This window comes from Passer domesticus, chromosome 5 (genome assembly GCF_036417665.1).
Source record: "Passer domesticus isolate bPasDom1 chromosome 5, bPasDom1.hap1, whole genome shotgun sequence".
NCBI classification, from domain to species: Eukaryota; Metazoa; Chordata; class Aves; order Passeriformes; family Passeridae; genus Passer; species Passer domesticus.
This window is the reverse complement of record NC_087478.1, coordinates 47,505,559-47,528,913: the sequence shown is the minus strand read 5'-3', so window position 1 is coordinate 47,528,913 and position 23,355 is coordinate 47,505,559. Positions and strand designations below refer to the sequence as shown.

At 44.0% G+C, this 23,355-nt stretch overlaps 1 protein-coding gene across 2 annotated transcripts; it reads right to left on the bottom strand.

The window, feature by feature from the left end:
- Positions 1 to 315: 315 nt before the first annotated feature.
- On the bottom strand, positions 316 to 4,880 carry CHADL (chondroadherin like). Of its 2 annotated transcripts, none has more exons than XM_064420109.1 (5): positions 4,777 to 4,880; positions 3,598 to 3,768; positions 1,845 to 3,506; positions 993 to 1,159; positions 316 to 644 (listed from the first exon to the last, which is right to left on the bottom strand). In XM_064420109.1, exons 2-5 carry the CDS (start codon positions 3,748 to 3,750, stop codon positions 419 to 421), a joined length of 2,208 nt encoding a protein of 735 aa, XP_064276179.1. In that variant the 5' UTR covers positions 3,751 to 3,768; positions 4,777 to 4,880; the 3' UTR covers positions 316 to 418. The 2 variants fall into 2 exon arrangements, with proteins under 2 accessions (XP_064276179.1, XP_064276180.1); XM_064420110.1 differs by having other exon boundaries at positions 4,819 to 4,877.
- Positions 4,881 to 23,355: the final 18,475 nt, after the last annotated feature.

Below are 23,355 nucleotides of genomic sequence, written 5' to 3'. Positions count from 1 at the left end.
GCATGAGATTTGTGCCAGTGCAGGACTTCACTGGATGGTGCTGGTTGCAGTCCCACTCTGGGTTCTTCTATGATTTTGGCAGCTGTGAAAGCACTTTCAAAAACAAAACCAAACTTCTGGATAGCAGCTTTTCCACATGACTGGATGAAGCCTTGGAAAGAAGAAGCAAGTATTTGGCTTCATTGTTTGCATCACCAAAGCTTGCTGCAGACTCTTTGGAACGTGCCTTTGTGTCCCGCAGAAGCAAACCCTGCATCTTTGGTAAATCAGCATTGTTTTGGTGGCACCAGGCTCTCCTGTGCACCTTGGGCAATGTTCATGTCTCCATGGTGGGGACAAGTCTAGAAAAACTGCTCTAGCCAGACTGTAGGTATGGCCCTGTTGTGTCCAGCACATGTCCTACACACCTGAAGAAACTCTAAGCTCTGCTCTTACTGAAGCCTCTGGCTGGAGATTTTCCCAACCTCTTTTTCTTGCTGGGCTTGCTTGCAGCCTTAGTCTTGTTAGGATAGGTTTCCCCAGCCTTGCCTTGTCCCCATCCAGGACAAGTTTGGAAAGTGGTGGAAAGCTTCACCTTCAGCCCCTGGGCTTCTGCAGGGGAACCACAGGTGGCCCCTACGCAGAGGTTGAGTTTGTTGATCCACCTGGAAATGTGGCAGAAGATCAGGGAAAGAAATGAGGAAGGGCAAAAGAAAGGACAAAAGTCTATGCCTGTAAGGGCATAGATCTATGGATGATCACTTCAAAGTAAGGCCAGGTAACCTGGGTAACCTCTGAGTGTCTCAACATTTGCCCTCCCCAGCCTGGAGCTGCTTTCCCTACACCCAGAAAACCCAAGCAACTTCCATCCTTGCACACAGATGTGTGCTACATCTCGCCACTATGGGAAAAGACCAAAAATGGCCAGTGTGCTGTGAGCTTGTGCCTTCATCAGAGGAGTCCAGCTGCCCCTCAGGCAGATCCCTGAGGCTGCTGCCCCTTGTGGCACTCACCTGTGCAGTGGAAGGAGCTGGCAGTCACAGTGGAAAGGCACATCCTGCAGGTTGAGGATCTCCAACCCTGTGAAGTTGCTCATGTTGGGTATGTTACTCATTTTGTTGCTCTCCAGGTATAGGCTTCTGATCTTGGGACCGAGGCCAGTGAAGGCATGGGGGGAAATCTGCAGTGGAAGAAGGGTAAGTCAGGGGCATGCTGATCAAGGCAGGGGAGCAGATCTCTGCCCCTGCACTTCTGATCATCCTGGGGGGCCTGACAACCTGTCCTGAAGCTGGTGGCCCCACAAAAGAGCTGCTTTAAACAGGGAGGACTGTTAATTAATTCAAGCAGTTTCAATCACATTTTGGAACTCATTAGGCTCTTGTTCAGTCTTCTTAGAAAGAAGGTCACATGCAGGAGGTCTCAGAGTGATTCCTGGGTGCTGTTAAGATACACAGTTTTTATGAGGGTGCTGCTAACACCACTTCCTTGAGAGAATGGAAATATTCAGGATAATAGCAGCGGAGAGGCCTGCAGGAGAGCCTGTAATAAGAGGAAGAGAAATCTGGCCAGAGCTGGGGGAAGGAGGTGATTTAGGGAATGGTCTGGACCCCAGTGAACTTGGGTGTTTAAGGACTGGAAGGAGTAAGCTTCTCCCAAGAGAGCCAGGAGCAAGGTGGAAGCAAGGGAATGTTACAGCTGGGCCTGAAAAAATCTGGCTTCCCAGCCAGGCTATGGAACATATGAAGGCTTGGGAATTTGAGGACGTCTGTTTGGGTGACCCTATAGGGGCCAGCAGCCCTGGGCAGTGTAACCTGTTACATGCCCTGTGGTGCCACTGCCCCTTGGGAGTCTCATAACACACTCACCCACTCCAGGCCCATGTTGTCCAGGTAGAGGTGCTGCAGGCTGGAGGCCACGGGCAGGAAGACACCGTCCCCCATGTGCTTGATGGGGTTTCGTGACAGCTTCAGCTCACTCAGGGCAGGCAGGCCCTGCAGGGCTGCTGTGGGCACCTCTGACAAGAGGTTTCCCTCCAACTGCAGCTTTTCCAGCATCTTTGTGGGAGCCAGGGCAGTTGGGGCAATGTGCCTGATGGCATTCCCAGCTAGATAGAGCCAGCGGAGCCCCCTGGCTCCAGCCAGGTCGCCCTCCACCAGTTCCTCGATGGCATTGTGCTGCAGATGGAGGGAGATGAGGTTGGGCAAGAGCTGGAAGGTGCCTGCAGGCACACGGGTGAAGGCATTGTGGTCCAGGTCGAGGTAGGCCAGCTGCGGGGCCCCCTCAAAGGCAGCAGCCGCCAGGGTGGAGAGGTGGTTGTCGGTGAGGTACAGGTAGACCAGGCTCTCCAGCCCCCGGAGTGCCCCGGGGTGCAGCACCCTGATGCTGCACTTCTGCAGGTGGAGTGACACCAGCTCCTTGAGGCCAGGGAAGGCATCTGGTGGCACTGTCCTGAAGGGGTTTCGGCGCAGGTCCAGAAGGCGGGTGTCCTCAGGGAAGTCCCGAGGGATCTCCCGCAGGTCCCTATTCTCACAGGACCCATGATGGAAATCAGGGGAGCAGATACATCTCTGGGGACACTGCCTGCTGCCAGCTGACCTTGGCTGCTCTGGTGGTGTGGTGGGGCTGGGGGGTGGCCGGAGGTGACTGCATCTCATCTCAGGGGGCTTCAGGGAGTTGAGGGACCGGCCACGGAGGGCAGGGGGTGCAGCACAGGCACCCTCAGCCTGCACTCGTGCCCTTGCCAGCCACTTGTGGAAGGGGCGCAGGAGGCAGGAGCAGAGGAGAGGGTTCCCTTCCAGGCTGACCCTTACCAGCCTCCCTGCCCCAGCCAGGGGTGGCAGCCCCTGCAGCTGGTTTTCCTGGAGGTCCAGAACACGGAGCTGGGGACTGCGGGCAAAGGCGTCGGGTGCCACATCCTGGAGGGAGGCATGGTCCAGGAAGAGGTGCTTCAGCGAGGCCATGGCCAGGGCTTCCTCGGCCACGTAGGTGATGGGGTTGTGGCCCAGGTCTAGCCGGGTAGCCCCATCCAACCTGGCCAGGGCCTCGCCAGGCAGTGCCTGCAGCTCATTGTGGTCCAGGCTCAGCCTGCGCAGGGCAGGCAGAGCAGCAAAGGCCTCACTGCCCAGCACATGGAGGGCATTGTGAGACAGCCGGAGCCATCTAAGAGCCTGCAGACCCTGGAAGACCATGTCTGGGAGGTAGACCAAAGCATTTGCCCTCAGGTCGAGGACAGTGAGGGACCCCAGACGGCCAAAAGCACCCGGCTGTATCTCCTCAATGCGATTCCCCTCCAGAATGAGCTGCTGGAGGGAGAAGAGCCCATCCAGGGACTCCTGGTAAAGGATGGCTATGCCGTTGGAGGCCAGGTTGAGGTAGACAAGCCTCCCCAGACCCCGGAAAGCCCCTTCCTCCAGCCTCTCCACCTTGCAACGCTGCAGGTCTAAGTGTGTCAGGTAGGGGGTAGCAAGGAAGGCTCTCGCTGGGATGACCATGAAACTGTTGCCCCGAAGGTCTAGTTTTCTGGTGAGCTGTCAGTCACACAAATAAAACACCAAATTACCCTAGAACTGCCACACCTATCTTCTCCCCCACCCCTTGACCTTTCATGCCCTTTCGCACCTCTGGGATGGTGTCAGGGATGGCAGTCAGGCTCCCATTGAGACACAGGACATGGGCACGGAGGTTATCGCAGACACAGCGTGCAGGGCAGCGGGCAGCAGCCGTTGTCCCCAAGGCTGCTGTGAGCAGGAGGAGCCCCCAGGATGGCCCCATATTGCAGGGCACCTGTGGCTGGGGAGAGACAGATGTAAGGCCAGGAGAGAGGCGAGGTTCCCATGCATCCCCAAACAGCATGGCCTGCTTGGAACCCCACGTGCCAAGAGGGCTGCCGCTGTCACCTAGTGGGTCAGGTCTCACTTTCTCTTGCTCTCACACTATGATTTCACAAGCTATAAATGAGGAAGAGTGGAAAAAAGAGAGGAGGAATTCTTGGGACTGAAAAGTGAAGGTCACAGCTAGCAGGTCACTCACAAGGAGCTGGCTTGAAACAGACACCCACCCCACCTCTGCATTTTCTTCAAATATCACTAACTTAAGATTGCCTTGGTCTGTGCAAGCTATCAGTATCTCTCCTACAATTCTTTTTGTCAGGCAAGCAGATGTAGCCATCCAGAGAATGTGATCACACAGGCTTCTGAGCTGCTACCCTTCTTTAAGTGGCAGATGTCCCATGTCTCCACCATCCTGGTAATCTGCTTCCCACTCTGCAAGCTCCCTGCTTCCCTCCTAAGCTGTTCATAGCAGTGTCTGGAATAGAACTCCACTGTTTAGCTGCAGGAAGAAGAGGTTGGTTTTGGCTAGGCAGGAGTGAGCCCCTGGGGTGAAGGTATCAGAGAGAGGCCAAGGCAGGGAGAAACACAGAGGAGGCAGCAGGCTGCAGATATGACCAATACATCCTGCTAGGCTCCGAGACAGCCTCAGTAGGGTCTGCAAGGCTTAGATTTGTGGAGCCACTGTAGTGCACAGCCCCTTGCCCACTGCAGCTTGTTGTCCCCTGTGGTCCCATACACCAACACTGCTCTCCTGCTGTCACCTGATCTAGTCCTGCTGCAGCCCACACACACACACACACACACACAGGGGCAGCCCTCTCCTGCACACCCATTGCCCAGTGCCACCAATGTCATGTCACTAAACTCAGTCCCCATGCTGTGCCTGGAGCACTGCCACATGCCAGCCATCATGGCATCACTCCCTCCCTCGCACCTGGAGGGTTCACACACCCACAGTTTGGAGTACCTGGACTTCAAGATGTGTTGAAGAGAGGAAAGTGTCCCATACCCTGTCAGGCAGCTGCCGAGCTCCTGCACTGCTGTTTGCTCTCCTTGCAGAAGTGAGAACTGAATGGGCCCCGTTGTGTTGCTTTCCCAGCAGCTCTCACCGGGCAGAGCCACAAACGTGGGAGGAGGAAAACGACGGGGGGAGGAAGGGTAAGCCACCCCTGGAGAGAGGGCAGCAACCCAGACATTACCTCCCCCTCGATTCACCGGGGGCTGAGAGCACCAACCCGGCAAAGCCCATGTGGGGTTTGCATTCACTGTTTCTAGGCTCTGCCTTCATTTTCCAGGCTGTGTTAGTCACAGGAGCTACAGAGCTGCAGGGCAGAAAGATGACATCCAGCCAAATTCAAAGATGAATTGCAATGGCAGTTGTAAGCCTGAGCAAAAGGAGAGGCAGCTGACCAGTCCTGCCACGTTTACAGCCCTCCACTCCTGATTTTACTTTTTTGCTTGTTTAGAAGAGGCTGGATTGGCATTGCCTGAATGATGCATCATTAGCTTACAGATGGACATGGAGGCATTCATTTTCCTCCCAGACTGTTGTTTTACCCTCCCAGGGAACAGGAATAGATCTGCAGCCTTACAAAAATATTAGAAGATTTGATGCTAGTATCTTGTTCCACTTCAAGCCCTTCTCCTATGCAGCAGCCTCGATAGAAGCTGAAGCAGGTGAGATCATTGGTGGGTAAATGAGCAAAATAAGAGGCTGGGGTGAGGCTGGAGAAGGGCCAGATGTGACGTTCAGTGCCTGGTACAGAACCTTACCCTCTCCATGGTTCTCCAGCAGAGTCCAGGCCACCACCAGGGAGGTTTTGCTGTACAGGCTGCTGACAAGCCATGGAAGGGGGCTCCTGGCCACAGTCAATGATGGAAGGGCCAGGCAGAGGGGAGCAGTGGGGCTGACAGTGGCCAGAGTGGAAGTTCAGGTGTGCTACCTTCACGTCCCATGCCCATCAGGGAGAGCAAAGAGCGGCTGCAATCTCAGCTGCCAGAACCAGTATGTCCCAGTAGAGACACCGGCTTCTTCCAAGACCTGCCACACACCCCTGCTTCTCTTACCTCACCGTTCAACATGAGCTTGAAGCTGCACCTGCTCTTGCTCACCTACCTCGTTGTCCCACAGCTTCTGCCAATGGACAATGACACACTCAGGCCTGAGAAGCTGCAGCTCCTGTGCCTGAAGGGAACCGTGACCCAACAGCCCCACAGGCTCAGCCTCCAGCTACCCAGTCCCAAATATTTGCCAATATTTTTTGCTTGGCTAAGTTACATTAACATTCATAGAATAATTTTTTTTCTTGTTTTAATATAATCACTTCAGTCCTTGTTCAGAACAGTGCATTATACTATGCTGGTTTTTATAGCACCTTTATTATGTAGTAAAAAATTTTGATTAAGATACTTTTTGTCTAGTTATTATCATAATAAATCATATAAATTTATATGAATATATTTGGTTTGCAATCCTTTATCCTGAAGGACAAAATTGTGTAAAGGTTCACTTCTATAAAATCTTCTAGATTTGCCTTTGTCTGTTGACAGATCTGGGGCTGAGACAGGATTACGCCACACCCAGGTTCCTCTGTGAGGAATTTAGAAAGCAAGGGGGTCATTTTTGCACCTCATGACTGAGCAGGAGGGCTTTTCTAGCAGATTTTTTCTGCAGCTCCCATTCTGCCTGTGACAGTACCCTTCTAAAGTATCACAGGTTTTCAGCTAAAAATGTCACCTCTTTCCCTTCTAAGTTATCTCATATTTTCTGTCAAATATGCTGCCTCAAAATGCTGTGTTACAAAAGACTGTCTGTGAAAAACTCCAATCACTTGTTTTTAAATTTTTTAAAGTTTAATAGTAATAAAATTGTTATAAAAATACTAATAAAATCAGGGTAATAAAAATGTGGACAATTAGGATTAGGACAATACAAGACAATAAAAACAAAGAGTTACAGACAGTCTGGGTACCTTTTTCTGGGGAAAAGAAGCCTGAAAAAGGACACATGTTAACAGAAGATTAACCTTTAAAAGCAATAGCCTGTTGCATATTCGTACATCTCATACAAGATGCATCAATTCCATTCAAACACAGGATTCTGTCTGGTCACTGTCAACTTCTTCCTCTTAATCCTGACAGCATCTTCAGGGATGAGCAGGGAAGGAGTTAGTTTCTTCTGAGAAGGGAGCAATAAACACTTTTTCTCTGAAAGACTGAGCTGTCCTGTGGCTGCTATCTCACTGCAAGTACCCTATTCCTCTCTTTAAAAAGTATCTTACATAGCATAGTTTCTATTTTAACATTATCTTATAACCTAAAACTATATTTAACACACTACTTAACAAAATTAATACACAACTTTCTAACATAACACATATAATATTCATTTTAATATTTGCAAAAAGCCAATCATAAAATACACATTTTTCACACTCTCCCCCTCAGAAATGCCCAATTTTCCTCCCTAAATTAGTCCAAATTCACCTGTCAAAAAGTGCTAATTTGTTTCTGTAATTTATCTCAGTTTTCTGACAAGAAAGTGGCTTTGGATACTCCAAAATGTCCCCTATCTGTATCCTATGGGTCACCTAAGATTTTATCTCAAAAATATTATTCATGTCCCATATAGATTACCTCAAATTTTCCCTCCAAAATGTCCCCTACAAGTTCTGCACCCAAAATATCCATTCTGTCCCCCACAGATTCCTTCAGATTTCCCCTCCAAAATATCTCTTACAGATTACCTCAGATTTTGCTTCTAAAATGTTCTATGCCATAGAGATTACTTCACACTTTCATTCACTCCTTGCAGATTACCTGAGATTTCAGCCCAGTGATATTCCTTCAGGCCCTTTAAAAGGACCTCATGTTTGATCACAAAAAAAGGAGGGAGGTGGACACAGCGGGTCCGGGTTTCTGCTGTTATAAATGAGAAGCCTGACTAGCCCAATATTCAAGCAGCAATCACTTTATTAATTAATATGGTAAAGTATGAGCACTACAGCGCTGGGTACAGTGGGGGAAGTTTTCCTCCAGCTGCACACCCATAGCTGGGGCTGACAGATATTTATAGGGGTACTCATAAGCTTTCTCAGCAGTTTCTATTCCCAATTTTTACGTCACAATTCCATACACTATTGTGATTTAGTTTTTCTCAGGATGTATCCCAGAAAGGAGTATCCCCAGATGGTGGGGTCCGGCTTCCGAAAGAAGAAAGAAGTCTCCCAGCTGGTGAGGTCCAGATTCCAGATGGGGGTCCACCTTTTAATTGCAAGGACTATAAATCTCATACCAGTGATGTCCAGCTTCCCTTGGTCGAAACTATCAGTCCTTGAGCTGATGTTCATCTTCCTTTCTCAAGCTGCTTTTCAATATTTTGTTAAGGCATTGAGATAAGCATGTTTCCTTTTTATATATTCTAAAGCTATAGTTTCAAAGATCCTTACTACAAGCAATATTCTAAAATTATACTTCAAAAGGTTATTATTGCAAAACTCTTTAAGGCTTAGCTACAAGCAGAAAGTTCCTGTCAAACAGCAACATCCTTCAAGCTTTAGTTCAAATGCTCCTAAACCAACTTAAGACTTATAAAGGTTAATTGCGAACAAAGGATAGGTTCAAAGGCCTTCTTCCATGCTTTAATCCCTCAGTTATTTATTAGAATTCATCTCCACAGCTGTCCCACGGTGGGTTTCCGCACACAGCACAGCCACAGACGCACACGCTGCCGGGGTGTGCCCGGCCCGAGCCGCAGCCCCGCGCCTCACGCGGCTGAGGGCAGCGCCGGGGCGGGGCCGCCGCGCCTGCGCGGGAAGCGCGGCCCCGCCGAGCCAATCAGGGGGCGGCGGCCGCAGGACGGCAGCGCGCGCTCCCGTGTCCCCCTCAGGGCGCGCTCCCGTGTCCCCCTCAGGGCGCGCACCCGTGTCCCCCTCAGGGCGCGCTCCCGTGTCCCTCAGGGCGCGCTCCCGTGTCCCCCTCAGGGCGCGCTCCCGTGTCCCTCAGGGCGCGCTCCCGTGTCCCCCTCAGGGCGCGCTCCCGTGTCCCCCTCAGGGCGCGCTCCCGTGTCCCTCAGGGCGCAGCCGGGTCCCCCTCAGCGGCACCGGGCGCGCCCGCATCTCCCTCAGCGATCCGCCCCCCTCAGTGGCGTGCAGGGCATCTGCCACCGCCTCAGTTGTGTGCAGGGTGCCCGTGTGCCTCTCAGAGACCCTCACGGCTCCTCAGGGGCAGCTGCCCCTCAAATCACCTTTGTGTCCCCTCAGCAACACGCAGGGCACGCACCGTTCCTTCAGGGACCCTCGCGGCCTCTCAGCAGCACACAGAGCATTTGCCACCCCCTCAGGGACCTTCATGCCACCTCAGAGGAACACGGGGCACCTGCCTCCCCTCAAATGACCCTCATATTCCTCCTCAGAGGAACACAAGTGGCATCTGAATCCTAAACGGTATGTAACAAAAGGTTAACCACGAGCAATATTGTAACAAGATGTGCAGGTAAAACAAGCGAGATAGCAAAGCCAGTAAGAGACCAAGCGCCATCAAGAGCAAGACAGCAAGTTCCAACTGAACTTCCAAAAGGCAAAATTAGCTAAAATCAAATTAGATGGACCAAAAAGAAGCACCAGGCATGCGCTGTAGAGGTAGAAGGTTCAAACGTGAGGAAGACTACAGGAATTTTCATCAAAACTTCATCAAAATTTTCATCCACCAGAAGACTGACGACCACCACAGAAGGAACTGATGCATCCACAAAAGCAACAAACTGATGACACAGCTTTATGCAAATATGAGCATGCTAATGATATCGTGAAATTGTGATGTTGCATGGAATGTAACTGAAGGCTAAAGAAGACTGAGCGGGGTTTTGGCAGAGAGATCCACCTCACTCGCAGCACTGAATAAACAAATACCTGCTCTGTAGCCTTCCGACAACAAAGTTTTATTTTCTTGCACAGTTTTGGGCTTCACATTTACCTCCCCTCAGTGACACTCATGGGCCCCAGCAGCATGTGTGGAATCAGCCATTCCTTCAGTGACCTTTTATGCCCTCAGTGACACATGGGGCACCTGCCACTCACTCAGGGACAGTGAGACTCATATTCCCTCACTGACCCCCACATCCCCTCAGCATCACAAGGGGCACCCACCTCTCCCTCAGTGTTTATTGTGGTCCCTACGGATTACCTCAGATTTTCCTTCCAAAATGTTCTCTTCCATTGAGAATACTTCCGCTTTTCCCTTCTTAATGTCCCCATCTGCACTTATTCATTACCTCTCATTTAGGCCCCAAAATGCCACCTACTGATTACCTCCGATTTTGCCTCCAAAATATCCATTTTGTCCCCTACTGATTTTCCTCAGATTTCCCCTCACAAATTTTCCTATTTGTCCCATACAGATTACCTCAGATTTGCCTCAAAAATATTCATTCAGTCCCTTGCAGATTACCTGAGATTTTACCTCAAAAATTTCTTTCCGGCCCCTAAAAAATTACCTCAGGTTTTATCACAAAATTTTCTCTGCCTGTCCTCTCTGAGTTACCTCAGACTTTCCCCACCTTTTCCCACAAACAATTTTCCCCTGTAGAGATCTCCTCAAATTTTCCCACCAAAAATGTCCTCCACAGATTACTGCATCTTTTGTTGCCACAGTCCAGTGGGAATAAAACTCCTCAACTTTACCCCTAAACAGTTCATTCCTCCCCTCTGAAGTTCTTGCTGTTGCCTCTTGAGTTACTTCAGCATTTGCCCTCACAAACTGAAACCCCCTGCAGTCCTGTGACAGTGCAGGTCCATTCATTTTTTACCATAAAAATCCCTGTTCTTGGTTTTTCAATTGTCCAAAACAGTGTGACATTTTTTACAGTTCTTTCATTCCCACTCCACAGGTTTCCAATCCCTGTTTTATGTATTCATTCCAACTGTGCATCACAGTTTTATTCTCTTCCTACCATCTGTCTTCCCCGTTATCCTGTCGTATTTTCTCCCCTTAGCATTCAAGTAATCTTCTTCCAGCTTGCTCTGTTCTTTCTTATGAACATCCCCAATCACATCCAAAGCTTTACTTTCCTCTTCTTGAAAATAAAGCACTTAACCCTTCTGGATGCTCTCTGGACAAACTCAGTTTGGGAACAGGCTGGTAGCACTTTGACCCTCAGTCTGGGTGACAGCCTGTAGCACTCAGGTGACCCCAGAACCTTACCTTAGTGTTCTGCCATTCCCAGGACTGAAGATTTCAGTAAATATATTCAAGACATTTAATGACTAAATTACAAAATGTGCAATTACTATTTTTTTGTTTAAGGCTGTAAATGTAAACAGTTTTGTACAGTTTTGGTACAGGAAGGCAAAGAGTGTACATCTGAAACAAAGCCTACCACCTTCTTCCCCCTGATAATTTTTAGCTCTCACTGCAGATTTTGGGAAATTTAGAGACAGGTTTGCCATAGGGCTTTGAAGGCTTTTTTGTACCTCAAGAGCACTATTTAACAGCCTCACCCCTAGAATGGCTCTGTGCCCAGAGAATCTGCCAGAGAGCCGAGCCCCGTGGAGACAAAGGCGAACCCTCACACAGCTTCAGAGCTGCTGTGAGAGCAGAATCGGATCCACTGACTTGCTCCCCAGATAGCACCCACTGGGAGGTGCCTGCCTGGCCGATTCCTGTGGTGTTTCCATCTCCAACTGAGGTGAAGTCTGGTGCCAGGAGTCCTGGGCTGGTTTCCTTGACAACCAGAAGAAATGCACAACTGAGATGCACATGACTTTTCAGGTGCTGTTTTAACTCCTGTGAAACAATGAGCTGCCCCACCAGAACTGAGATAAATAAAACCAAGGTGTACAGCCAAATGGTGAACAGCATTTATGTTCAGGAGCCTGAAATCTGCCATGAAGCAAACCCTCAAGAGAGCTGGAAGTATTTCCCCTATTCAATAGGGCAGAGATCTTGCAAGATTATCTACTTGTGTTATTTAATAGCCTTTAGATTAGAAGTTTCAAGAAATGGAAGGTATTTCCATGGGATATATAGATAAATCTAACATTGAATTAATTTTAATGTCTCTATTAAATCTGAAAGCTTCAAATTTCAAATTTAATTGCCGACAATGCACTGTTCATCGGAAGCACTATGGGCATTTATTGAAATCAGAACATATTTTGAAATTATTTTAACAAGACAGTGTAAATTTTAAGCCAAATCATACAACATCAATAGGAGGAACAGCATATTATTACTCATGGTTTGTATTTAAACATGGTCACAAATTTTCTATGGACAGTAAATTCACTGAAAAATTCATATTTTCATCAATTCAAGTTACACTAAGAAGCATTTTTAGCTCCATTATGGCCAATATATTTTTCAAGGAAGAATTCCATTATAAAATATCGAAATACAAAGGAATTTCAAAAGAAAATGTTATGTTAGGTTTGATAGTTTTGGCATTTTGTTTAACAAATTAGCTACTCTTTAAGGGAAAACTAAAAAAAAGAGAGAGAGAGAGAGAGAGAGACCCCCAAGAAGTATCACGTACAATACATTGACAAGTAGTGTTAAAACCGAAAATATGTTGGGGTTTTTTTTGCTTTTGTTTTTAGCCCTTTTAGATGGAAGACCAAAATATTATCACTCCAGTTGAACAGTTTTATTTTTCAGTTTAGTAAACAGTCAGAAACATCCATTTCCCTGCTTTGTGCTTGGGAGGAATAAGCACGTGTGAGGAAGGCAAGGAGAAATTGAAGGAGATGCTGTGGATCAAATAAGCAAAGTAGAGGGAGTAAAGGAAGGGCTTATCAAAGGTGACAAACCAGATGACAAATGTAAATGTTTTCAAACTCTATCTGCTGACATCAGGATACCTCATAATCACTTCCTTTCAGACCTGTCTGATAACTCCACTCTTTCTTTCATTAATTCCTTTTCACCGAGCTAATAGGGAATTACTTTGTTTAATAATTCTCTAAAGATCCAAGAAGGTTTAATATCCTAATAAGGCAGTTTTATTGCACTAATAATATTGCATTCACCAATATAATTAAATTGTAATGTTTTCTGCAGTAGGCCATGTCTCTAGCAATGGGGTATGCAACATCCTAATCCACAGGCAATATTGGCAAAATGAACTTGTCCTTTCCCAGAGCTAAGTATGTCAGTGGAAAATCATCAAATAGATGGTTTATGCTGAGAGAATATTTAACATCCCAAGAAAAAAAAAAGAGAAGAACCCTGATCACTGACTTCCTCTGGAGTAAAATTCCCCATGCTTGGGGTTTTGCAATAGCTTATATCCTCATTTGGTTGTAGGTGCAGTCTCAGGAAAGGAAATTTTTCTCAAATTGTCTTCCCCCTAACCAAAAACTTCCCTTCTTCATGAAAAGAATATCATAGATGCAGACTCTGAACCAAGGTGTCAAGGATGACTTCTGCTTAAAAGACAGAACTCACTGATGCAGCATCAGAAAAATCTTGCAGATAACTTAATCATCTGTTCTTTTACCTACATTTCATTGCACTAATTAAACATATAATGTAGAAGTCGCCTTTAATTTTCTGGCATTTTGGAAATGTTTTAGGACAAATCAAATTGTCTGTTTAGTCTGGTTTAGAGCAGGTTACTGAAGCAGGCACTGGCTCAAACCCTGACAAAGTGCACTGCCACATAGCATCCTGAAACAAGCACTGAGAGGTCCCACAAAAACCCTTCTATTTCAATTTCTGTGGATCCCAGAGAGAAGTTAATATGTGATTTTCTCTCAGAGTTAGGGCCCTCCATTCATTTCCAGAATGAAAGGTTCTCTAAGCTTTTAATGCAGGTCAGACCCAACTCTTCACAGTGTATTCAACCAAGATACTGCTATGAAGCTTCCCTTTAAAATATTCTCATTTCCCAAGCCAAGACTCCTGTCTTAGCACTGTAATTACAAACTGCAAGTTCCAAAATTAGCAAATGTTAAAGGTGAGAAAGGGTCGAAGTACACACCCATGATTCATTATTTGTTGAGTGAGGTCCAGCATTGGATGGGAAAACTAACAAGCCCTTTATGCTTTGAGCTGACTCAACAAAATGCATGGGAAGGGCAGTTTTCATTGGATGCACAGCAAGCAGAGCTCCCACTCCAAAGGCAAAGATGCTCCTCTTGCGTTAGTGTGGAACTCTGGTGGCTTCAGCTGGCGAGGGACCTCTGCCAGCTCTCTGCAGGGAGAGACACTGCAAGTGCAGGCATCGGGTGTGCAGACAACTCAAGTGTCTGGCAGAGACAAAAGCAACAATTTCACAGAAACAAGAAAACTCCTGTACATTGGAAACTGAAACGTAGTATTTTCTAATTTAAGACAGCAGTTCTTTCATAGCAGAAGAGAAGAATTCAGGCAAAATCTAACAATATATTCTGAGAAAAGCTGCTAGATGTGATGGAGGCTGTTTCCTAATCCAGAAGTGAGATTTCCTAATCTGAAGACCTTCCTTCTTCCACAGTAAACAGGCTTTGTTAAAACAAGGGCAATGCATTAATTTCATGTTTTCCTTTCTTGCTGCTTGACTGCACTCCTTTGCTTTTATCATGAGCAGGAATTCCCCCTCACACACCCCCTGCTTACATTACTATAGTAGGGCTTGAGTGCTGTTCAGCATGGAAATAGCATCAGATATCTTGATATTTTACCAGGGTCAGTAATTGTAGTCAAAGGACACTTTATTTGCATTTCAGGTAGTAAAGTACTAGTTTTTCCTCTTTATACTTGAGGGGAATTTTAAAATCCTTAGAACAAGCTCAGCTTTTGTGTTGCTCAGGAGATCTGAACTGTGTTTAAAAAAAACCAGACGACCCAACATTTAAAATCTTCAAGTGTCCAAGTCATACCTGTCCTGTCAGGGCTGGGGCTCAGCACAGAGAGCAGGAGGCTCCATAAAGGAGCCGTTGTGTGGGGAGCAGCAGGACACAGTCCAGCATTTTTGGAGGATTGACTTTTCTCTCAGTTTTTTAATCAAGTTTTGTCTCAGAGCACCAGGGTCAAATATCCCAGCTCACCTTTGCCTTTCAAGTGCATCCTTCACTTGATTGTCAACATAATTCACCCTTCTGTAAAGACACTCCAGGCTTTGTTTTGTTAATGAGATCACCTTCTCTTCACTCACCACCCTCGCTGCCTTGAACTGGGCTGCTTTTTCAAGCTACCAGACTGATTTTAGTGCCATTTTTGTTATTAATTTTCTCTTTCTCAGCATAAGAACAATGACTAAATAAAGCTATGTTTTTAAAAAGTTTAACTTTTGTGTCTTGCCAAATTACCAGTTTCTGGAGGCATCTTGGAACTTTAAAAGGAATAAAAGAGAAAAAAGAGGAATTACTCTCTTAACACAGCTTTGTTTAAAAGCCTTGCCTTGGCACCCCTATCCCCCCTGAACCTTCCAGCAGGGAGAACGAGGATGTTTTGGCCCTGTTTCACTTAAGAATATGCCTAATTTCATCACAGTCAGCAAAATGCTGAAGCACATGCTGTGCTTTGTCTTTTATTTTCTTTTTAAATTGGCCTCTTTAACTTTGTTAGCTCTTTACTCCTTTTCAGAAAGTAGAGGGATTTACAAGTGGTTTCATATCCCTCAGAGTTCTGTCAAAACAGAAACGAGATTTTTATTTGTCCTGAAAGTGGAAAAAGTCCAAGCAAAACAAACAACATAAATACACTACTTTTTCTGAGGAGAAAGATTTTCAGGAGATCACAACTTCTCCTAGAGCAGCTGGCACAGTGGGAGAAAAAAAACATGATCAAGATTTCCAGCCTGCAAACCCTTCTTCAGCTCCAATACAGAAGCTCTGTAGAGCACAAGGAGTTTTTCAGTTGAGTTTTACTGCACCAAGCATTGAAACAGATCCATGGGAGGCCCAGGGTGTCCCATGGACATTTTGTGAGTGCAGGAGCTTCAGTCCTTCTCTCCCACATTACTGGAGCAAGTCCTGCAGTTCCTTTTTTCCCTATTATTTTGACGGCTTTTTCCCTTTCCCCCCCTCCCTTTTACTAGAAAGACAGCTCTTATGCCTTCCCTTGAACATTTTATAATAATTTTACAAATTTGTACTTTGGGCCAAACTCGTATCATAACTAATTCCTCCTTGCTTGCCTTGAAAAAATGAGTCATAACTGGGACATACAAGCACCCGGTTTCCCTGAGATAATACAAATTTTAGGTAGCTGCTGCTAATTTCATGTCCTAAAATGCAACCCTTATCAGATTCACTTCTGTTAGAACAAATGACTGAAAATGGGCTTTTATCTGAATGTTATCCTAACTCCCAGGCCAGCCCCAATTTTGTACCACCTCATTTAAATCCACACAGGCCAAGAGATGCCAGTGGGAAAGAGACCAAGCACAAGAGTGGGACTTTCTGAATTCTCATATGTGATTGAAGTTATTTTATTTAAGTTTTCAAAATACTTGGTTACAATGTATAAAACAAACCTGGCATTTAAAGTACAAGAGCCTTCCACACTGGGCAGATTTCCCAAAGCTGACATAAAAATACATCATCTTTCAAATCCAGCCTCTATTTCAAGCCTCTTTTCCTCCCCCATTTCAATCACTATTTGTATGTTTTTTAATGTAGTATTTAATTTCTAATTGTGGACACTCTGTTGGTTAAAGCTAATTCTGTTGTTTTACTGCAATATGAGTTGATGCTGACATAATTATATAAAATGTGAGGAACAAAAAATACCATGAAAAAAATAAAAGCTGTAGTAAAAGGGATGAGGCAACATAAATATCTGTAGAAGACAGATTTAACCTTTATCTTCATGTCTGTGATAGCAACATTGGTCATAAATCTCACCTATGAGATTGTTAATAAACTAAAGCCTTTGTCGATGGTTTGAGCTAATTAATTAAGGAGCAAGTGAACTGATGAGGTGAATGAAGCACCTCTAAAACTAAGCTACAGGTCCATGACAAAATAACCATTTGACTTGCTACTCCTCTGTGTAATAAAGAACAGCTGGCCCTGCCAAGGATCACAACAATGGATTGGTAACATTTTAAACAATGCCAAAACACAGCTGCAACTCAGAGCAGGGTGGATGGAAGGTGCTCCAAACTTAAAGAAGGAAGTTATAGAGCATTCTTTGCTCAAGGATGAAACAAAGACTTCTATGAGGAGGAGAATTCCCATAAAGAATTATAGGAAGGAGAACAGAGCAGTTCTGGGCCTCTCTATCAGGAGGGCATGGGTCTGTCACTTTGGCACTAATTTAGGCTCTCCAGGAACTTTCCAGAGGTTCTGAGAGCTATGGAATCACAGGTGACAATGGTCAGTGTCCCACATCCCCCCATCAATTTACATCATTTGTACACTTTGTATTTTCACCTGCAAGGTCAGTGGTTTCAGGAAATAGGCAACAGTCAGTAAGAAGCTCTCTATAAAAACATCACTGTTAGTCCTTCAGGTCAATATAATCAATGATTTCTTGGTAGCTGCTCAGTAGAAAATGAACAAGGTGTGTAAGACTTTGCTTTAGATAAAGGGGAGATGTTTTAGATGTAAGGTACAAAGGGACAATGCCAATCTCCTCAGTTTTGATGCCTAAGCTGAAATATTCTTGTATACAATGACATCTTCATGATCCAGGGACATATAAGCCTTAAGGGTGGCACTCCCTGAGACAGGCAATCTTGTGTCTATTGTATTTTCCAGGAAAAATGTTTTTCAAAACCAGAGGGAAAAATTCTTCTTTAACCTTTTCCTGTGTTCACAGTTAAAATCTATGCAGTTTAATTTCTCTATCCCTTAAAAGCACTTGAGCTCTGCCATCTTTGCTGAGGATGAAGTGCAGTTGACTTCATTAATAGTGCCAGTTATTTTTCTTAGAGGGAAGCACAAGTAAGGCAGATTATATTGCCTGTCCTCAGCTGCACTTTGTACTGCAGCTTTGTTTTCCTCTTTCCAAATGCAAGGTGTGAATGCAAAACAATTGCTGAGTGGGCTGTTTTGTATCCTAACAAAATATAGCAAGTGACAGGGGAGTTTTATGGTATAAAAGGAAAAGAAATGAAGAAACATGCAGTACCTAGAATGGAAGGAGCTATAGGGAGGCAGAGAAAGGAAATTATCCTTTAGGAATCTGGCACATGGACTGTTATGCTGTTAGTATTTCATAATATTTCTGGGGAGAAAGAAAATTACATTTTTCCAGTAATTTTGCTGGCATCTTATCTTTCCAATTAAATTTTAATAACAAATGGAGTCCCTTCAATATGCTTCAGTCAATTCCATGGGCACATGTCATTCCTGTTTTAAATTCCATGTCCTGTACTGAGATTTTTAATACATCTACTTATGGGAAATGGAGAGGAACAAGAGTTCAGATAATAAATTTGAATAATTGTCTCATAAGTAACTTCAGTGCAGTGACAACAATTGGCATCACTAGTAGCTGTGTCCATGTTATTCATTATTCCACTCTGTGTGGCTGGGAAAAGGGATGTTTCCCAATTGACTAAGGGCTTTAGTACCCTCCCTTGCATATATATTTTTCAAGGTTTCCAGAAGTCTTCAGGTTCAGCTGCCAAAAATTGAAACCAAGCTGAAATTATATTCAGGCCCTCTTCCAAGTCTGGCTCCATTTCAATATCTCCTTAGGAAAGGATAAATAAAACAGCTGCAGGCAGAGCTGGAGGGAGGAAGGTGGAGGACCAGACTCAACAGTGCCAGCTGTGGGTACCCACTGCAAAAATATTTAGACAAAACTATAGACTACCTCTCACTTCTTCCCATCTGGTTAGAAATCTTCCTTTTGCCACAGTCCTACAAATTATTGCCATTTCGATTTCTGCTGTGTCATTTCTATGGCTGAATATTCAGCCATATAAAATAATCAATCAATCTTAATATTGATGTTATCAAGCACGTCTCTCTTTTTAAATGTGTTCTTAGTATCATGGCATTTTCAGACTGATAATATATTAAAATTACATCAATACATAAATATATCAGCAAAGCTTCTTCCTTTTTAATACAGATTTCCTTCTGAGAACTCAGCATCTATTTCTGGATAAATTTCTGTCATCACAATGCTACTGATTTTAAAAATCCTGAATTTTGTTCATATGGACATTTTCCCTTGAGGTAGTTGAAGACATTTATAATTGTCTGTAATTGTGTATGGATTAAAAGGTGATTAGGTCGTATGAAGAACAGAAGATAAAATGCTCTGTCCTCTGCAACACAGTTTAAAAAGATTAAAGTTCCTTATCAGCGTTTTTAAGAGTATATTTTATACAGCATTTTGCAACACTGAAATAGATGAGACAAATATAAAATTTAGTGAGTTTTTATGAGTCTGGGATTATTTGTAAAAAATGAAGGGAATTAAAAAATATAATTAAAGAATGATAAAAAAAATGAAACCCAGAGATAAAAGCCAAATAAGATTTGATGTCTCCTACAATAAAAGATATGCAGTCATTAGATTTTGTAATGAAAGAAACTTGCTCTGAACCTGAGAATTCTTTGGTTATAAGTTTATTTCCAACAGCACTGAAGGACAATGCCAGCTTAAAGATTAGCCAATAAATATATTCTAAATATCAATTGTCAGTGCAATAAGTATGTGGTGTCACTGTCATAACAATATGAAAACAGAATAAACTTATGTTGTTCTACAGCAGAAGATGCAAACTCATTGGAAAGATGAACTATAGTTACCAAATGACAATAACCTAAAAAATCAGACCAAATTATTAGCAGATGGTGGCAGAAATATTGAAGTGTGGATAAATAGTCTCGTATCTTCTTAGCCAATCCCAAATTTAGAGATTTGTGACTTGATACCAGAACAAAATTTGTTTAAATTTCAATTATTAGTATTATGGACAAGAGATGTTCTGAATTATTGAAATTTGACCAAGCCAGGCACCTGCTTATGTAGCCAATAAATACATTTCATCACTATGGTTGCAAAAACAAATGCTGACTAGCAAAATGCAGCTAAGTGATATAAAAAGATTGAGAAATAGAATGAGACACAGTCTGAATTGCATTAACCTCCAGAGTGCTTGAGCAAAAGTGGATTTAACTGGATGAACCGGTGGAGTTTGCTGTCTTAACTGTGACAGCAAGATACATTTTATTCTAATTTAAACTGCAGGACCTAAGAGCAATTCCTACTTCTTTGATCAGGGACTTCAGTCCTTACTGCCACATCAGAGTGAGATCTGTTCTGAACCATCCTCCTACATTTCACTGTGCACCCAGAGTAATGTAAATATGTACTTAAATTAAAGGCAATGAAGTGTGGTATATTAAAAAAACCTTCTAATTTAAATCTGTGATTTAAAATTTAGAAACATCTTGCTGAAAGTAGACCCTGAGTTTCTGCCTCCTGTAAAATTATATATTCCAAGCCTGGTGAAGTTAATTAATTAAATTCAAGAACAAGTGGAATGTACTGAAAAAAAAAATTCTTTTCGACTCAGTTTGTGTCTGTGCTATTAGAGGATAAGAGAAGAAAAAGTTACATAATTCCTTAGGACAGGTAACTGAGCCTTTCCCAGCTCAGGGGTACCTGCATGCTGTGGATCTCTGTTTGCTCAGAGTGTGTCAGTGTCCCACCAAATTCCATCACAGTTTTCTCCTAACTTAAAAATTGCTGTAAATTACCCACGAGCACCACAGCTGTTTTTTTCAGTGGATGAGTTCATCCCTAAAGAATGTCTAAGAGCTATAAATAACCCTTAACCACCTCTTGACTGAACTGATGGAATGAGAGCTGGCAGTCAGAAGCCAAATGCTTTCACTATACACCATAAGTGTCCTTTGCAATAAAACAAACTCCAAATATTTCAGGACTTAAGGCACAGAGGCTCAAAAAATCCAATGCCAGGACAGCGCCCACTTTGGTAAATAATTACATTTTGGAAAAATGCAGGATAAATTTCATGATGGGCAAAAATGTGTTAACTTTCCTCTGCTTATATCAAATTCACAGATATTTGATATAAGCAGAGGAGTTACACCATGGGTGTCAGAGGGATCTAGACTTGAATATGCCTCAGGGATGGAGCCACTGTCATTTTTGGCCTTTGCTGTCCCACCAGAAGTTGTGAGCAATCCCTGCATTCCCAGAGCCCACTGGAGCAGCAGCTTGGGGCAGCAGTTATTGAACAGGTTTAGCTGACCTTGGACAAACCACAACTCTCATCTGTTTGAGATCAGAGGAGCTGATTTTAACAACTATTCCACAGCACCCACTTTAGGAGTTTATCCGGCCTTTTCAAAGGCCTGACAAATGTAAGGAACAAATTTCAATCCCAACAAATGCAAGGAGCAAAGAGAACTCATGCTCATAAACCCAGCCTTTCAGGATATTTTATCTGGGAGTATGGATCAGCAATTTAAAGAATCCAAGGTCCCAAACTAGAACTTTATGCCCCTTTATCTCCAGATTACAGCAGTGCCAAGAGACCAAGTTGAAGCATGATTGTGCTCAACTGACCCTCAAGCAAACAGGCTCTTGAACTGAAATGTTAACACCCTGAATTAAAGCCAGCAGCAGAACAGAGGCAGCCAGCAAGGCCAGGGAAGGAGAGATAAAAATTATTCATATAAATCAGCTCTGGAAGGTGTTAGTAAAACCAGAAACATTTTATGTTCCCTGAAAGCAAGAGGCAAAGTCAGGTCTAAACCAGTGGAATCCACCTTTGTTCAGAACTTTGAGATCTAAATGGGAGATCTAGAATATGAGGGAGTTTTCTTCAGAAAAAATAAGAATCAGCATCCACAAATATAAAAAATCTGTCACCACCACCCTTCAGAAAAACCCAAATACTACCAACACCACATCCCCTGAAAAAAGATCTTTTCTTTGAAGACAGACAAAACCGTGTTGTTATTACGTTTAAAAGCTGACTCACACCATGGGGACAGTTCTGGATTGCAGCAGACCTCTGAAGAATGGGCATCCCTCACAGCAGAGCTCTGAGATGGGATTTGATGGCTACTAATGGTAGTAGCCATGAAAAAATAACTTTTTTGGGTGTAGATGAGTATAGAATGATGTTCAAGTTTATTATTTCACAGCTCGTGAATATAAATTTTAGGTAGAATAACCCTGATTTATAACTGCATATTTTTGTTATCTAATTTTCTATTTCTTTTAGAGGGGATCATATAAATATGAATCTTTCCCTGAAAATAAAAAAAAAAAACAGTCCTTCATGAAAAGTGCATTATTGTCACAGATCCTACATTCACTCAGAAAGTATAAATTGATAAATTTTTAAGAAGAATTTTTAATTTCCTAGGTGAGCTTTTTCCTGTTGCTTTAAAAAGGGGAATTGTGAAAAGCTTTGGGTAATTTTTCTTGAAGATAAAATTTCTTCCCTGTGAGGGTGGTGAGGCCCTGGCACAGATTGCCCAGAGAAGCTGTGGCTGCCCCTGGATCCCTGGAAGTGCCCAAGGCCAGGCTGGATGGGGCTTGGAGCAGCCTGGGATAATGGAAGTGTCCCTGCCTTTGAGGGGAATGAGATGAGCTTTAATGTCCCTTCTACCCAAACCATTCTGGGATTCTGTAATTTAATGAAAAGACCAAATAATTAACTGATGGCATGATTTTGGAAAGTTTGATGAAGTTGGATTTCCCATTTATGCTTTTTCTTCAGCACGTGTTGTATTTTAGGACCCAGAACCTCTGTTTCACAGGCTTGCAAGAAGTCAGAGATGATGTTTTACAGCAAACTTTCCTCCAAGGATATTGAGTTTAAAGATTTCTACCCATAACTGTTTTCTTCTTTTGCCCCAGCTCATCCTACAGTCAGTAACATTAAATCTTTTTTTCTTGTGTTTCTCAGATTAATTTGCAATTCAGGTTTTCCAGCTCTGTCACAGAGAAGCCCTTCTTACTTCAGCCTTGCCCTTCCTAAAAGACTAATGAAAAACTGAGTGATGTAGTTTGGCTGCTGTTCAGCTGAACTCAGGGACACAGGGAGAGAGTGCAAGTGTTCCAAATGAAAGGAAGAGAAAGTACTTTTAGATTATACAAATAATCATCATTAGTTGTCAGCTAATTTCATTTGATGTCAGCATTCCAAATGATGTCAGCATCATTTCCTGTCAGCTGCTGGATCCGAAGGCTTCTTTCCTCAGGAAGGTGAATGAAATTGTGGAAGAGTGAGGGATTCCGACAGTTCTAACAAGCCAAAATTAATCTAAAATTATTTTGTTCTCATCTTCAAGAAAATGAGGCCCATAAGAGAGGTGTTGCTGTCCTATAGAATACATCACAACATCCTAACTCTTATTTGTCTGGAGAAAATCCTCATCTGCAATCTCAGAACTGTGGCTGAGAATCTGAGCTGGAGCTTCCATTTTCCTCACCTGCTTGTAAGCTTTGCACCCAAAACCCAGCACAGGATATGAGTTGTAGATGTGCAAAATCACAGAGAGAGGACTCCATACAAAGCCACTGTGCTCTGAGAGCAAGCACAGACACATTTTGGCAAGACAAATGCTCTGGTTTGCTAAGTAGGCCACGTTTAAAAACATTATTCTGCATATTTATA